Source organism: Toxorhynchites rutilus, chromosome 2, assembly GCF_029784135.1.
Source record: "Toxorhynchites rutilus septentrionalis strain SRP chromosome 2, ASM2978413v1, whole genome shotgun sequence".
NCBI classification, from domain to species: Eukaryota; Metazoa; Arthropoda; class Insecta; order Diptera; family Culicidae; genus Toxorhynchites; species Toxorhynchites rutilus.
Genome location: NC_073745.1, coordinates 142237817 through 142254370, shown reverse-complemented (window position 1 = coordinate 142254370; position 16554 = coordinate 142237817). Strand labels below are relative to the sequence as shown.

Sequence of the window (16554 nt, the reverse complement as noted above, 5' to 3'; positions counted from 1 at the left end):
CAGTACTCCAACGAGTAGCATTCATTAAATGAATCAACATGCCATCAGAATTGTTCATCTCCAATTCCTTTCCACAAACACTTCATACTAATGTCCGAACCTAACTTTTCAGCCAACACAAGTGAACCTCAACCACATGCTCTGTCCGGCGCTGAAAGATCCATTCGAGGGTCCCAATTATCGCGCCTATGCAGTCGTCCACGAGGCCATCCTGTGTACTTTGCTCTGCAAGCTAGTCACCTTCCTGTTCAGTCCTTTGCCACCGCCCATCATCACAAATCCACCGTTTATCAAAAACGGCGGTTCGGCGGCGGAATCGGTTAGTGCCCCTTCGCCTCTGATCACAGCCACTGGTACGGCTACACATCACTACATCTCACGACCGTCCTCCAGACCATCGTCCCGATCATCATCTCCGGCCAAATCGGTATCGATGCTGCAAGAAAACAATATCATCATCAAAACTAGCAAGATTGACTAGTGGTCTGCGATGACTGGCCAGAGATGCGCTAACACCTTCACCATCATCAGTGGTAGTTGAACACCGATTCACGGGGAACTGTCGGCGGCCACTTGGTCCCGTCAGAGTGACGTAGCTGTTTCTTGTAGATACAACATTTTACTCGCGTGCGTTAAACGAATACAAGATTGTTACACCTGATAGTGTGAGAGACATTTTATGCGCATCGTACCAAAGTTTTGCAAACTTTTAAGATAACCCTAACCTCTTTCCTTCCGCAAATATTTTCTCCACCATTTATATGTAAAGCAAGAGCAAAACATAACACATAGTAAGTCATACAAATAGTTGACACAAGCAAAGAAGCAAAACAAGACGAAACCAATACTCACTCACTTACACGCAAATTGGGAATAATTTAGTGCAGTAACTTGTTGATTGCCTTTTTGTAAATAAGGTAATAATCAATAATGTAAAGAGTAATTAAGCATTCGAAGTTTCCAAAAGATGAATAGAGTGTGACGCAAAAAAGGAGATTAACGAGCGAGTTCAAAAGCATACTGAAACAAATCAAATTACTAGGATCAGGAATGGAAATTACTAACGCAAAGAAATGAATTAGTATTTGTAATGAGATAGTGTGGACAAGCTGGTTTTGTGATATCAATCATTATCTTAAGTACTTGCAAAGACAAATAGTTTCAATTGTAGTAGATATGATGTTTTAAATTAAATTATTATTGTGTCCTTAGTTAACGTGCGAATTTCTTCGACCGGACGGTGGATAGCTTTTAGTTTCGAGGCATTTATAGTCATTTGTAGCATCATGAATATATTTCTAAAGTTTTGATTTTTCATCAAATTACAAACATTCAAAGCCGTTAATTTAATCGGAAATGAATCAAATGAATCGATCTCCCAAAAACTTAAGGACAATACCTTTCAATCCGTCTTTTTTTCTGAATACTTTGATGCCTATAATATGCTTAGCTGAGGTTATTTAGACGACAATTGAAAATCATTAAGTAATAACGTTTTTACCAGAGTGAGAGTAGAACAAAACGACTAAATCATACATCAAGTCAACGCGTAGCCATATTTCAAAACAATTTTATCCTTCTTGATACCAACTCAATAAGTTAGATTAGTTAACATTTTAAAGAGATGTAAACGTAGTAGTATATATTGTAGCGGATCGTAACCAAAGAATGCAAAACCTGTTTGCCAAATATTATCAGTGCAAAACTATTGTTTCAAAGCATTCCTTATATAAAATTTACCTGTAGTTATAAGTTTGGAAGATTCTCACCTAATGCTTGTTCCTCTCTCTGCCATTGTTAAGCTCCCAAAGCACTAAATTGACCCCTCATAAAACAAAGGTCCTCGACGATGCAATTACGATCAATTCAGTGTGCCTTCGGAGGAGAATAAATAATCACTCGGAAAACAAAGCAGATTCGGGTAAACTAAACGCTTTTTCGCTGGTATTTATTTGCGCTTTCCAGAACAAAGCTTACGAATCCGGATCATGGACCTATTCGCGTACGTCTGTGTGTCAATCCCCATGAAACGAACGGGAATGCAAAAACACGCCCGACAGCAAAGCTGTAAGGTAGTTTTAATTCAAATTGCCCAAAACAATGGTTTTGTAACTATTTCACATCGTTATTCCTTACCAGCGGTTAAGGGATTTATACTAGAGTAAAAGAGCGTGAAAATTAAATGGAATCATCACTCAAAAGAAACGGAGTCAATATACCATACGCCTAGAAACTTATGACAAACAGAGATTGATACAGTTCTTTAATCAAACTTTTGAAATTTTATTCTTTATAATGCAAAACAGAAACATTGTTAACAAGCTTGATTTAAATAATCGGCGAAACATATCCATTATGATTGAGGAAATCTAAAACTACATCCCATTTCTACTGTTTGAATTTAACTGTAATCATTAAGGAGCCGGAGATAAGATTAAAACAAAACAATAGTTATTGAGAGACCATTCCAGTGTGTGATGGTCGGAAATAGTGATAATAAAACGTTGCTGAGAACCAATTTGTTTCATTGCCAATATATCACAATGATGAGTATTCATCATGTCTATGAACACATTAATCGTAATAGGAGCTGAAATGAAAATTGCTCGGGACTTCAATTGTACACAATTTATCAAGGAAGTGGTGCTGTAAGGCAAATGATTTTCCGGAATTTTTTGTATCAACAACGTCATATGTCTGAGGAAGAAACTGCGAGACGATGGTGAAGGTGCATGAAGCTTCCAAAGATGCAACAATTCCAATAACCGATAGGGAAGCCTTATCAGTGAATTTTTGAAGGACTAACCCTAGTATTAGGCTTCGGAAATCGTACCTTATGGGACGTTTTAAAATTTTCACTATACGAAGAAGAAAACCTTAATTATCCAGACAAATCATGATTCAAGCGAACTAATGCCACATCAGCGAAGGCCCGTCCGAGTTCCAAACATGTTGACCGCAAATGATCCTTAAAACTGCACCAAAACTGCCGAAGTTGTTCCGGATTTTCTCGTGCAAAATTGCGCGGCACGTTACCGAGGATAATGTACGTACTCGCAGTGTTGCATTCAACAGCTCAATGCAAAGGTTCAATTGGTGTAGGCAATGGATTTACACGCACTTCCAGCAAAACGAAATGGCTTTGCATGGTTATCCCAATCTTGCAGATTCGAAGTATACAGGGTTCTCCGATGAGTTGCGTGAACTTGAGTTTCATCATTCGAATCTATACGCCGTCCTCCTGCATACCGAGATGGTTCTTATTCATTTATTTAACTGGCTTTCCGTCTTATGACAAGACTTCCTACCGGTCTCCAATTTCTTGGGCATTGTGCACTCGCCGCCAGATCTCAGTCCACCTGGTCTAACTATCTAGCTCGCTGTGCTTCTGGTTGTCTTGTACCTACCGGGTTTGAGACAAACACCATCTTAGCAGTGTAGTTGTCCGGCATTCTTGTAGCATGCCCTGCCCAACGTATCCGTCCAGCTTTAACCACCACCTTTTGAATACTGGGTTCGCCGAGTTCATGGTTCATCCTTCGCCTCCATACTCCGTTCTCATGGACGCCGCCGTAGATCGTTCTTAGTACTCGTCTTTCGAAAACTCCGAGCACTCGCAGGCCCTTCTCGAGCATCTCGAGCAGTTACCTCTACGGGCGAACACAGATCATTAGGTATAGAGACTGTAAATCTTCGGCGAAACCAGTTGATTTGGGTGTCCCTCAAGGAAGTGTTCTGGGGCCATTATTGTTCTTGATGTACATAAATGATATTAAACAGGTGTTAAACTATAGCGACATGAACTTGTTTGCTGATGATACAGTAATATTCGTTGTGGCAGATACTTTGGAAGATTGTTACACAAAAATGAACCATGAACTGCAATATCTAGATGACTGGTTGAAGTGGAAGAAGCTAAAATTAAACATTAATAAAACTAAGTACATAGTTGTATCGACACGTGTTATTGAAAGTAACAACTTTAATATAAATAAATATTGACAATCAGTGGAGAGGGCGTCATCAATAAAATATCTCGGTGTTATTTTAGATGAAACACTACACTTTAATGAACACATAAACTACACAATAAAGAAAGCAGCTCAAAAATACGGAGAATCAATTTGTAGAATAAATCGATTTCTGACCTTTGAATGTAAAATGACGATCTACAAAGCATTGATTGCTCCGCATTTTGATTATTGTGCATCCGTTTTGTTCCTTGCAAACAAGAGACAAATGCAACGAATGCAAATGCTACAAAACAAAGCCATGCGCTTGATATTAAAATGTGATCGGCGAACTCCACAGAGCTTTATGTTAGAATGCCTACAATGGATGTCAATAGGTCAGAGAATAAAATATTGCACGCTTACGTTTATATTTAAAATGACGAATGGAATGACTCCAAATTATTTACAGAATACTATAACATATGGAATAGATATACACCATTTATTTATTTATTTATTTATTTATTTTATTCTTATCAACGGGTACAATTATGCCCTAATGACGATCACTTACTGAACTAAACTTACATTTTACTTATATATATATGAACGTGAAAAAAATTAATCGCTAATAGCAGTGGCTGTAATTGCGGAGGTGTATCGTTTTTTAAGTAATGCGCGAGACAATCCGAAATCGAAGAAACGACTGTAGCAATTGAACTCACGGCACATGCTCGACAAAGGCTCGTTGTAGCCATAGTTTGTGTTAGAAAACGGTATTTGAAGGAAACTGTGAGACCTCAGGTTTCTTGTTTGCACGTTGAAATTAACCTTCTGCAGAAGCTCTGGACAATCAATATGTGACAATATCAAATCTGATATGAAGCAGGTTTTGGCAATCCTTCGACGATCATGCAGTGTTTCTATTCCGATAAGTTTGCAGCGATTTTCATAGCTGGGGAGATTATGAGGATTACTCCACGGTAGACGGCGCAATGCAAACCTCATGAACTTCCGCTGGACAGCTTCCAAACGTAGAATACCGTTTTGGTAGTAGGGTGCCCAAACAATAGAGCCGTACTCCAATAATGAGCGGACCAGGGCACAGTATAAAGCTTTAATGCAATAAATGTCCCTAAAATGTTTGGTCGAGCGAAATATAAAGCCAAGTGTTTTAGATGCTTTAGAAATTATGTATGCGCTATGCTCGCGAAACGTAAGCCTTGAGTCCAGTATGATTCCTAAGTCCTTAACACAGTCAACACGTTGTAGAGCTATGCCTTTAAGCTTATAAACATAATAAGCTGTTGAACGTTTACGAGAAAAGGATATTATCGAGCATTTGTTTGGGTTCAAAATCATCCTGTTCGCTTCACACCACGCAGCAAAGGTATTTATTTGTGTCTGAAGAAACTCAGCATCAGCTTCGCATTCAATCTGATGGTACAGTTTGAAGTCATCCGCATACGATAATTTCTGGCACTCAAGAGAGAAATTGATGTCGTTGAGGTAAAGTAAGAAAATATATGGACCGAGATGACTTCCTTGAGGAACTCCAGAAGTAACCCGAAAGGGCTTCGAGATAGTGTCACCAATCTTCACCAATACAATACAAGACAAGCAAGTGACCTCAGAACTATGAACTTCCGGATGTCTTGCACCCAAAACTCAATTTTTTATAAAGGGTACCGATTGTAGAATACACTACAATATACAAACCTCAGAATATTCCGAAATATTTGTAAGAAGTTTTTAAAGGATGATTTGGAATTGTGACCTATTCGATAGTCAGTGTTATTGTGTAAATTGACGAAGTGATGACGGATAGAATCTTGCTTTTGTGTTTGTTTGTGCATGTGTTTTTGTTTTTTTTTGTCTGACTAAAATAATGATGGTATTTAGTTTACTATTAGTTTTTTTATAGTTATTATTTAATTTGAAATTATTGTGAAGTCTACAAAAGTTTGAGCATCGCGCGCGTTGACAGACATTTTTTTGTCTTTTTTTGTCTGACTAAAATAATGATGGTATTTAGTTTACTTTTAGTTTTTTTTTAGTTATTAGTTAATTTGAAAATATTGTGAAGTCTACAAAAGTTTGAGCATCGCACGCGTTGACAGACATAGAAAATTGAGATTGAACAAATGCAAAATAAAATTAACTTCTAAGAGTAATGAACTTCATTTAAAAGGGTCCAATGTGAAAATTGGAATGAAGCTGGGGATAGCCAAACCTGAATACTCGCAAACTCTTCTGTGCAGTAGAAGGTTACAACGAGATTTTTCAAGGTTGTGGCAGATCTGATTGCAGATTCCGATAAACACGTTTGTCCCTAAATTATGTAGAACCTGAAGCGTCAGTAAAACTCATTTGAAGGGTCTAATGAAGAAGCTGAGATGATGCTGGGGATAGCCCAACCGGAATACTCGTAAACTTATCTGTTAAGTAGATGGTTATAACGAGATTTTTCTGGGTTGTGGCAGATCTGATTGCGAGTTCCAGTATATATGTTTGTACCCCGATTATTAAGAGCCTGAAGTGTTGGCTAGAATTAGGCTCGGGTTTGCTCAGCTGTCTGGGCTTGATAACGATCGCATCAGCAGACCGTTATCGAGAATCTAGTAAAGCGGGAAGACCCGTGTAAATTCACGGCTGATACGGGCATAAGTATTGGGTTCAATTCCCGATCGGTCAAGAATTTTTTCGGGTTGGAAATTTTCTTGACATGCCTTGGGTTTTGTTGCTGGGCCTGAATTATCGGCTAGAATTAGACTTAGGTTTGCTCAGCTGTCTGGACTTGATAACGATCGCATTAGCAGACCGTTATCGGGAACCTAGTAAAACGGGAAGACCCTTGTAAGTTCACGGCTGATAAGGACATAGGTATTGTGTTCAATTCCCGATCGGCCAAGGATTTTTTCGGGTTGGAAATTTTCTTGACATGCCATGAATGAAATGCGTTCACGCAATGCCTCAAAATGTTCATTTGGTAAAATTTCTATGTCTGTGACAAAACCAGGGAGTCTGTATTCATAGCCTTTCTGAAAGATCTGCCGCAACGTAAAAATTTGGTCCATCGTTGACCGTCCTTCAACGAAGCCGGCCTGATAACTTCTCACAAACTTGTTCGCAGTTGGTGATAGTCGGCGAAAAATACTTCGAGATAGCACTTTGTAGGCAGCATTGAGGACGGTGATTGCACGATAGTTCTCACAGCCCAGCTTGTCGCCCTTTTTGTAGATCGGGCAGATAACCCCATCCTTTCACTCCTCCGGCAATTATTCTGCATCCCAAGTTCTCACAATCAGCCGGCGCAGACAAATGGCCAGCTTCTCCGGGCCTATCTTAATAGACTCCGCTACGATGGTTGATAGAGTACTTAACTTCGCTTATCGTTGGAGCTGGCACCTCCTCCACGCTCGTCTCACCGACGAAATTGCTTTCCCCGCTACCGAGTCAACGTAAGCGCGCCGATAGGATCTGACGTCGATGATATCCGAGAAGTGCCGGCAGTCAATCAAAACTTGGTCGATTTGTGTTTTTGTCTGATTAGGTGACCTAAAGATCTACTTGTGCAGGAATTTATGCTGGAAGAAAGTTGTCGCCGATACCCCTCGTTGCGGCGAAAAGGTGGTGAACCGATTAGCCGAACCCTCACGAGCGAAACGACATTGTCGGGCGAAGTGAACGGTATGACGTATAGATGTAAACAACAAAACAATTGCACCAGTGAATTAGCGTTTGCATCAAGTTCTTTGAGTAAAATTAAACAAGTGGAAAAAGTATTTATATCGGAGTTAAAAGAGTAGATAGATATTTAGAATTTGTGAGTAAATATTGTAGTGTAGTGCTACGTAGTAAGTGGAAAATTACTGAATTCGAGGTATGTAATCTGAAAGAGAAATGGAAACGGACATAACCTGTGATGTACTTACCTTTAGATCAATCTGGAATCGTCCATCCAGGATTAAACGAACCTGTAAAAAGAACAGAAGAAAACTGAAATGTAAGATTAGAATACTTACCTGAATTTGTAACTAATTGAAATAATAAATTACAGCTTTGAAGCTGCTAAGTCAGCTGCTACGAAGACGGTGTTTGTTCTCACGAAAAAGAACATTTTCTTCAAAGATTTCATCCGAAGTTGGATGATTTTCTGCCAGTTGGAGATTGTTGTTGCGGTTATCTGCCCTGGAAGAGGGACATTTTGAAGAAGACCTATAGTTGAAGAGCCAACCCGAGCCAAAGCGAGTCCAGAGTGTGACAGGAAACACGAACCGGAGTAGGAAAGCAGCAAATAAAGTCAGTGCACTTAGCTTAAGTTTGTCACTTCCACCGGTCGCGAGATTCGCTGCTGCTAGCTAAATCAAAAGTAGTAGATAGCAGAGTAGTTTAATACAGTTAGGGTCTATTAGATTGATCTCGATATGTCGGACGAGAATAAAATAACGGGAAATGATACAGTCCCGGGAAATCAGGAGAAGTATTGTAAGAAATGCGATCGTCCAGATTTGCAGGAAGGCATGGTGTGTTGTGATGCTTGTGAGTCGTGGGTTCACTTTAACTGCGCAGGTGTTGGCGAATCCATTGCGGAGCCGGATAAGAGTTGGAAGTGCAGCGATTGTCTGGCAGACTGTGAGGGTGCAGCGAAGTCTGATGTATCGTTTAATGAGTCGTCTGTCAGCAAAAGCAGTCGAGTATCGCAGAGATTGCAGCTCAGCCTACAACTGCTTGAGGATCAACGGAAACTGAAGCAGAAGCGCGCGGATGAAGAAGAAAGGATCCGTAAACTGGAAGAAGAAGCCAAGTTAAAGCAGCTGGACGAAGAGCAGGAATACTTGAAGCAGAGGTATGCATTATTGATGCGTATAGAAGATGAAAAGGATTCGTCAAGCAGAAGAAGCGGAGTAAGTGTGAAGAATAGGTGTGAGCGGATGGAGAAATGGCTTAGTAAGGAAGCCAAAGTAGGCGGAGCTGAGCAGCTAAAATCGTCAACGCCCGGAGAAAAGGTTACTCTGCCGGTTCCAAACATCAGCCAAACAAATCCCAGAGTCACACAATCGATGACTGTTTCGTCGAAGGTAGGATCTTCTAGCAGCCCTACTCCATTGAATCAGGGTATGCTGTACCCGGATCCGACTATTCCTGTTCCTGGTGGCAGCGTCACAGCTCTAGCAAAATCCTACGAATCCTTGGTAGTGCCAACGGTACCTGGAATAAAATCCTATCTTCCTTTGAGTTCAACGGATCCAGTAACAGTTGCGATAACAGCGAGTGGAGAATTATTTACGTCTGGAAAAATTACGCCAACAGTTACAGCTTCGATAGTGCCAGTCGTACCACAGATTCCAAATGTTTCTTGGGCGGGAATCCTAAATCCTCCTATCAGTCTGGGAACTGCACCGGTTTACGCGTACCCTGCAATGAATACTATGGTTTCTAGTGCAACTGGGCTGGTTCCGTCAATTCAGTGTGGTTATAGTGGTGTATATGGAAATCCGCAGCAGTACTTGGATCGAAGCACTGCTAGTTCAATGCCGTATCTGTCGTTTCCCTCGGTCTCTAATGGGGCTCCACCCGGGTATCCACCATTGATCTCTGCTACTGTTAGTTCGTTTCCAGGAATTCCAAGCAATCCGAATGTTCTCCCCCCAATTTCTGCTTCGTATCCAGTAACAAGGCCGGTGATGATGCCTTCAGTGTTGCCAACGATGCCGGAAACAGACGTGAATAGGTTCAATTCTTCCATCGTTTCGGTAGGACCAACTAGTGCCCAATTGGCAGCCCGGCAAGTAATGCCGCGGGAGTTGCCGAAGTTCAGCGGGGATCCCGAGGAGTGGCCTATGTTCTATAGTTCGTTCAAGAACACGACGGAGGTTTGTGGATATACGGATGCCGAGAATCTAGCTAGGCTGCAGCGTTGCTTGGGAGGTTCAGCATTGGAGGCAGTTAAGAGTCGTCTGCTCCTACCGGCATCTGTTCCATATGTTATGGAAACGCTGCGTAAGCTCTATGGTAGGCCAGAAACATTGATTAGTTCTCTTCTGAAGAAGGTCAGGAACGTTCCGTCACCAAAGTCGGACAACTTGAACACTATTGTCACGTACGGTCTAGTAATTCAAAATCTCGTGGATCACATTATTTTGACCGACCAACAAGCGCATTTATGCAATCCGATGCTGCTCCAGGAGTTGATCGACAAGCTACCCACTTCGCTTAAACTGCAATGGGGGACCTACAAGCAATCGTTCGGGAACGTCAACCTGGAGACATTCAACAATTTCATGTCAGGGCTGGTGAATCTGGCCTCCGATCTGAGCATCGGGGTCGACTCGGCACAAAACTACCACAAGCAACCTAGAGGGGATAGGACGAAGCCGAAGGAGAAGTTATTCACTCATGCCAATGAGTCACCAGTGGTGCCAAAGAAGGTGGATGAAGGCAAAGAAGGCATTTCGAAAGCGTGTTCCTATTGCGATAAAGACGGTCACCAGATCGCCAACTGTTACAGTTACCGGTCATTAGACGTCGAAGGCCGCTGGAAGGCAATGAGGCAGAAGAATCTGTGCAGACTGTGCTTGATACCGCATCGTAAATGGCCATGCCGGTCAAAAAAGGAATGCGGAGTGGACGGTTGCCGTATTCGACACCATATGCTGCTTCACAGTAATCGCAACGGTGCTGCCGACGGTACCAAATCTACCGAAACTGTTCACCAGTATCATCATCACATGAAATCCTTTTCCCTGTTCCGTTATCTGCCAGTCACGCTCTATGGAAACGGAACACAAGTCGAAACATTTGTATTTTTGGATGATGGATCGTCTTCAACGTTACTAGAAGAAGGAATCGCATCACTGTTGGGTATCGAAGGTGAACCAGACAACCTGTTGTTGAGCTGGACAGGAAAGATCAGTCGGCATGAGAAGACATCCAGGCGGTTAAGTGTGAACGTATCCGGGGCTGGTAAGAAGGAAATGTTCCAGTTAGGTAATGTGCGAACGGTTCGGGAGCTGGGACTCCCAAGTCAAACGTTGGATTACGTGGAGCTTTGTAGTACGTTCCCGCATCTGCGAGGACTTCCAGTGGCCAGTTATATCGATGCCAGGCCAGGCATGATTATAGGTCTAGAGCACGTTCAGCTTCTCACAAGCTTGAAGACTCGTGAAGGTACCGGCAGTGAACCAGTCGCAACAAAAACTCGATTAGGATGGTGCGTGTATGGAAGGAACTCGGGAAACGAAGGGTCCTTCGAACAACTGCATGTCCACGCTTGCAGTGAGATGAGCAATTGCGACCTTCATGACTCTATGCGAAAGTTTTTCGCAGTGGAGGAGGCTGTAGTGACGAAGCAACTAGAAGCCGAAGAGGACAAGCGGGCACGCAGTATTCTAGAAGCAACAACGGTGAGACGAGGAGCTCGTATGGAGACGGGTTTACTCTGGCGGCATGACGATGTAAAATTTCCGGATAGTTTTCCAATGGCAATGAGTAGGTTGAAGGGCTTGGAGAAACGATTGGCCAAGGATCCTGAGCTGCGTAGAAGAGTCAACGAACAAATCAATAGTTACGAACAGAAGCAGTACGTGCGCAAAGTGCCACCAGAAGTACTAAGAAACATCAGTCGACAGCGAATGTGGTATCTTCCGTTAGGTGTCGTAACGAATCCCAAGAAACCGAACAAGATCAGAATGGTGTGGGATGCTGCTGCGAAGGCTGGCGGAGTGTCGTTTAATGACATGCTACTGAAGGGTCCGGATCTCCTCGTATCTTTGGTGGAAGTCTTGTTACGATTCCGGGAAGGGAAGATTGCGGTGTGCTCTGACATTCGCGAAATGTTCCTGAGGATCCTCATTCGAGAGGAAGATAAATGGTCACAGTGCTTTCTATGGAGAGACAGTCCAGACGCTGAAATCCAGGTTTACGTGATCAACGTTGCGATGTTTGGTGCAACCAGTTCGCCGTGTACGGCGCAGTTTGTTAAGAACAGAAATGCCTCCGACTACCTGGAATTATATCCTCGAGCAGTAGAGGCGATCATCAAAAACCACTACGTGGATGATTTTCTAGATAGTGTCAATTCGGTGGAAGAAGCTGTGCAGCTTGTCAAACAAGTGCAGTTGGTCCATGCAGCCGCAGGCTTCGAGTTTGGAAAAATTTCATCCAATTCGCAGGAGGTGCTTGATCTTCTAGGGGAGACTGGATCGCCAACCAACAAGTTGCTCAACCTAGAAAAGGATAGAGTCTATGAGCGTATCTTAGGAGTTGTGTGGGTTCCTGCAGTGGATCACTTCACCTTCGAACAGACAGGGTTGGATGGAATCATGGGTGAAAATAGAGCAGTTCCAACAAAGAGACAAGTTCTACGTACCGTGATGAAATTGTACGATCCATTAGGCTTCGTGGCACACTTTGTGGTGCAGGGCAAAATACTTATGCAGGAGATCTGGCGAACGGGTACCAACTGGGACGAGCCCATTGCACAACAACTACATGATCTATGGAGTAGATGGATTGCACTGTATGCGGCTATCAACGAAGTGAAAATTCCTCGTTGCTTCTTCGGAAATCTTCGACCACAGGAGGTTGACGAAATTGAAATCCACGTCTTCACGGATGCAAGCGTAGTGGCATGTGCGTGCGTAGCTTATCTTAGAATATCGTCCACCAGGGGGAACTTGTGTTCGTTGGTAGCAGCAAAAACAAAGGTGTCACCACTTCGAACGCTCTCAATACCTCGTTTGGAGCTTCAAGCTGCCATGATGGGATCACGTTTGTTGCAAAATGTTTGTTCAGCACTCACCCTTGATATTCGGAAGCGCTTTCTGTGGACGAACTCGGCAACAGTTCTGGCATGGCTTCGCTCGGATAGTCGCCGATATCACCAGTTTGTTTCATTTCGGGTAGGGGAGATTCTTTCGCTCACCAGCGTGGATGAATGGTACTATGTACCATCGAAGTACAACGTGGCAGACGATGCCACTAAGTGGAATTCGGGACCATCGTTTGATCCAGGAAGCCGTTGGTTCGAAGGTCCACAATTTTTACGAGAACCGAAAGAAATGTGGCCTAGGCAGTCAGTAGTTGTGAATGGAGCGGATGCAGCAAGCGAAGAACTTCGAGTGGTAGCGGTACACCAAACAACTGAAGAAATCATCAACGTCGAACGCTTTTCAAAGTGGAATCGCTTAGTCCGAACTTTGGCTTATGTTTACCTGGCCGTGAGAATCTGGAGAAGAACCCTCGGCGAAAGAGATGCACGGCACGTTCTGAATCAGGATGATTTTGTGAAGGCAAAAGACACGCTTTGGCGCCAGGCACAGGCACAGGGTTATTCGGAGGAGTTTCATAGGCTGAAAAGCGAACGCGGCATTGAAAAGGGAAGTCCGTTGCAGTCGTTGGCTCCATTTTTGGATGAACGCGGAGTCATTCGGGTAGGAGGTCGAATCGGGAACGCCCCGACCATCCCCTTCGCAGTGAAATATCCCATAGTACTACCTAGAGAACATCGTATCACCTTGCTTTTGGGTCATTCTTTCCACGAACGGTTCCTGCATGCCAACGGGGAAGCAGTCTGCAATGAAATAAGACAGAAGTTTTATATACCAAAACTTCGAGTTCTCGTACGGAAAGTCAGCCGAAGTTGTCAGCACTGCAAGGTGAAAAAAGCGACTCCCGTTCCTCCGCTGATGGGCCCGCTACCGAAGGTACGTCTAACACCATTCATCCGACCGTTTACTTACGTTGGTGTTGATTACATGGGTCCGTTCGAAGTCAAAGTCGGCCGCAGTGTTGTGAAAAGGTGGATTTGCTTATTCACCTGCCTCACAATACGGGCTATTCATCTGGAGTTGGCCCACAGTCTCTCATCAAACGCGTGCGTGATGGCTTTCCGGAGATTTGTTGCCAGACGTGGTGCTCCACTAGAAGTGTTCTCCGACAATGGCACGAATTTTGTGGGAGCCAATCGTCAGTTGTCAGAGGAGAAGCAGAAAATACAAAACATCGTTGAGGACTGTGCCGCCACATTCACCAACGCGAATACCCAGTGGCACTTCAACGTTCCAGCAGCTCCACACATGGGAGGACCGTGGGAGCGTATGGTCAAGTCCGTGAAAGTGGCGATGAAAGCAATATCGGGAAGTCCACGACATCCAAGTGATGAGGTGTTGGAAACGATAATGTTGGAGGCTGAAGCGATTATTAACTCGCGACCGTTGACCTACGTTCCCCTGGATATGGAAGACGATGAGGCACTCACGCCAAATCACTTTTTGCTGTGTGGATCAACCGGCATCAAGCAACCAGTCGCCAATCCTGTGAGTGGAAACATCCTTCGTGACAGCTGGAAGCTGGCGCAGCATATTGTGGATGACTTTTGGCGTAGATGGGTACGGGAGTATCTCCCAATGTTGACACGACGCACGAAGTGGTTCGAAGCCGTGAAGCCGATGAAACCTGGCGATCTGGTCGTGATAGTCGACGAAAACACGAGGAATAGCTGGGAGCGAGGACGCGTACTGGAAACCTTTCCAGACAAATCTGGGCAGGTGAGACGGGCTACCGTTCAGACAGCTAGAGGAGTCTTCGCCAGACCTGCGGTTAAATTAGCGGTTTTAGATGTAGAAGGTAACGACAAGAAGTCGGACGTATATGATTCGGGAACGGAAATGGTTCACGGGGCGGGGGATGTCGCCGATACCCCTCGTTGCGGCGAAAAGGTGGTGAACCGATTAGCCGAACCCTCACGAGCGAAACGACATTGTCGGGCGAAGTGAACGGTATGACGTATAGATGTAAACAACAAAACAATTGCACCAGTGAATTAGCGTTTGCATCAAGTTCTTTGAGTAAAATTAAACAAGTGGAAAAAGTATTTATATCGGAGTTAAAAGAGTAGATAGATATTTAGAATTTGTGAGTAAATATTGTAGTGTAGTGCTACGTAGTAAGTGGAAAATTACTGAATTCGAGGTATGTAATCTGAAAGAGAAATGGAAACGGACATAACCTGTGATGTACTTACCTTTAGATCAATCTGGAATCGTCCATCCAGGATTAAACGAACCTGTAAAAAGAACAGAAGAAAACTGAAATGTAAGATTAGAATACTTACCTGAATTTGTAACTAATTGAAATAATAAATTACAGCTTTGAAGCTGCTAAGTCAGCTGCTACGAAGACGGTGTTTGTTCTCACGAAAAAGAACAAAAGTACTGCGAATGGACGTGTTCTTGGAGGTAGCAAAGTCAATAATTTCGTTGGTCAACTGATGTGCGCTGAGCCCTCCAACTACCGGTTTTTTTTCCCTTGAAACCCCGATGACGAGCTTGATATCATGGTTTTGGGCAGTGATCGTATTCACGCTCTAACTGCGCATAAATTCTTCCTTGTAATCATCGGTACTTTCGAGGTGTGGGCTGTGCACATTGATGATGCTTATGTTGAAGAATCAGCCCATGATTCTCAACCTGCATATTCGAGTGCTGATTGGCCACCACTAGGGTGCCAATGAAAATGGTCATCTCGAGTTTCAAAAAGTTACCCCATAAAAAATGTTCACCACCTCGAAAAAACACCCTTTGCCAAATATCAGCTCAATCGGACTTAAGGAAGAGTGGCGCAAAGCGGTCAAAGTTTGAGTTTTTTTTGAAAATCGAAAAATCACCCAAGGGGGGAGTAAAGGAAATCGGGGTTTTCGAAAATTTCTTTTTGATGCCAAATGTCTTAAAATTGCATGAAACGTCGAGATCTAGTGTCAAATTATTTTTGTCAAAAATCGACACTCTGGGACTTTGTTTTTTTCGGCATGCGAAACGAAAAGTATGGTTTAGGGTGATAATAAAAATAGTTATCTCGATTTTCCATTCGGAACTTGCTACGAAACGTTGATTTGTACAATAATATACCCTATGCAAGATATTAGCTCATCCGGACATCATTTACTGGTGTCACAAACGTTAAAATTTGAGTTTTTTTGAAAAACGAAAAATCACCGAAAAGAATTTTTTGATGCCAAATGTCTTAAAATTGCATTATTCGTCGAGATTCACAGTTATCTCGAATTTTTTTTTCAAAAAAAATGTTTTTTTTGGCACTTGGTCGTTTTTCGTCTGAAAAATTGATTTTTGAAAAAAAGTTTTTTTTAGATTACTGTAAATCTCAACGTGTCATGCAATTTTAAGACTTTTGGCATCAAATTTTTTTTGGAAAAAACCCCGATTTCCGCTGAAATGAAATTCCGATTTCCGCTGAAAAACCGAGATTTGACCGCTTTGCGCCACTCTTCCTTAAGTCCGATTGAGCTAATATTTAGCATAGGGTGTTTTTTTGAGGTGGTGAACATTTTGTATAGGGTAACTTTTTGTAATTTTATGGTCGATTTTTTCCCATACATTCATTGGCACCCTAGCCACCACCCAATCACCCGCTTTCCCCTCACCTGGAGAAAACCAACCGCAACGCAACGCAACCAATAACAAGCCATACGACAGTTCAAGCTGCCACAGAGTCAGGCCAAACCACGAAGCTAGAATTTATGAAAGTGTGATTATTCTTCATAGTCAAACAGAATCCCAATCTGCTCGGACTGGATCTAATC

General features: G+C 42.9%; 2 protein-coding genes across 7 annotated transcripts in view; both read left to right on the top strand.

Moving 5' to 3' along the window:
* LOC129765439 (uncharacterized) overlaps positions 1-2514 on the top strand; it is a 73610-nt gene extending 71096 nt beyond the window's left edge. For all 4 annotated transcript variants that reach the window (XM_055765765.1, XM_055765764.1, XM_055765763.1 and 1 more), the window contains one exon: positions 113-2514. In XM_055765765.1, coding sequence (XP_055621740.1) covers positions 113-481 — 369 coding nt within the window. In that variant the 3' untranslated portion in view covers positions 482-2514. The remainder of the gene's footprint in view (positions 1-112) is intronic.
* Positions 2515-7618: 5104 nt separating this feature from the next.
* On the top strand, positions 7619-15134 carry LOC129770594 (uncharacterized). 3 transcript variants are annotated; one of them, XR_008742147.1, is made up of 3 exons: positions 7619-14927; positions 14986-15050; positions 15105-15134. XR_008742147.1 is itself a non-coding variant. In XM_055773528.1 (3 exons), the coding sequence occupies exon 3, from the start codon at positions 8381-8383 to the stop codon at positions 14729-14731; it is 6351 nt and encodes a 2116-aa protein (XP_055629503.1). In that variant the 5' UTR covers positions 7619-7836; positions 7895-7959; positions 8014-8380; the 3' UTR covers positions 14732-15134. The 3 variants fall into 3 exon arrangements, 1 of the variants encoding a protein (XP_055629503.1); XM_055773528.1 differs by having other exon boundaries at positions 7619-7836; positions 7895-7959; positions 8014-15134; XR_008742146.1 differs by having other exon boundaries at positions 7619-15050.
* The last annotated feature ends 1420 nt before the right edge of the window (positions 15135-16554 follow it).

Excerpts from the sequence above, each read along its gene's own strand:
- LOC129770594 (XM_055773528.1), top strand. The coding sequence starts at position 8,381 with ATGTCGGACGAGAATAAAATAACGGGAAATGATACAGTCCCGGGAAAT.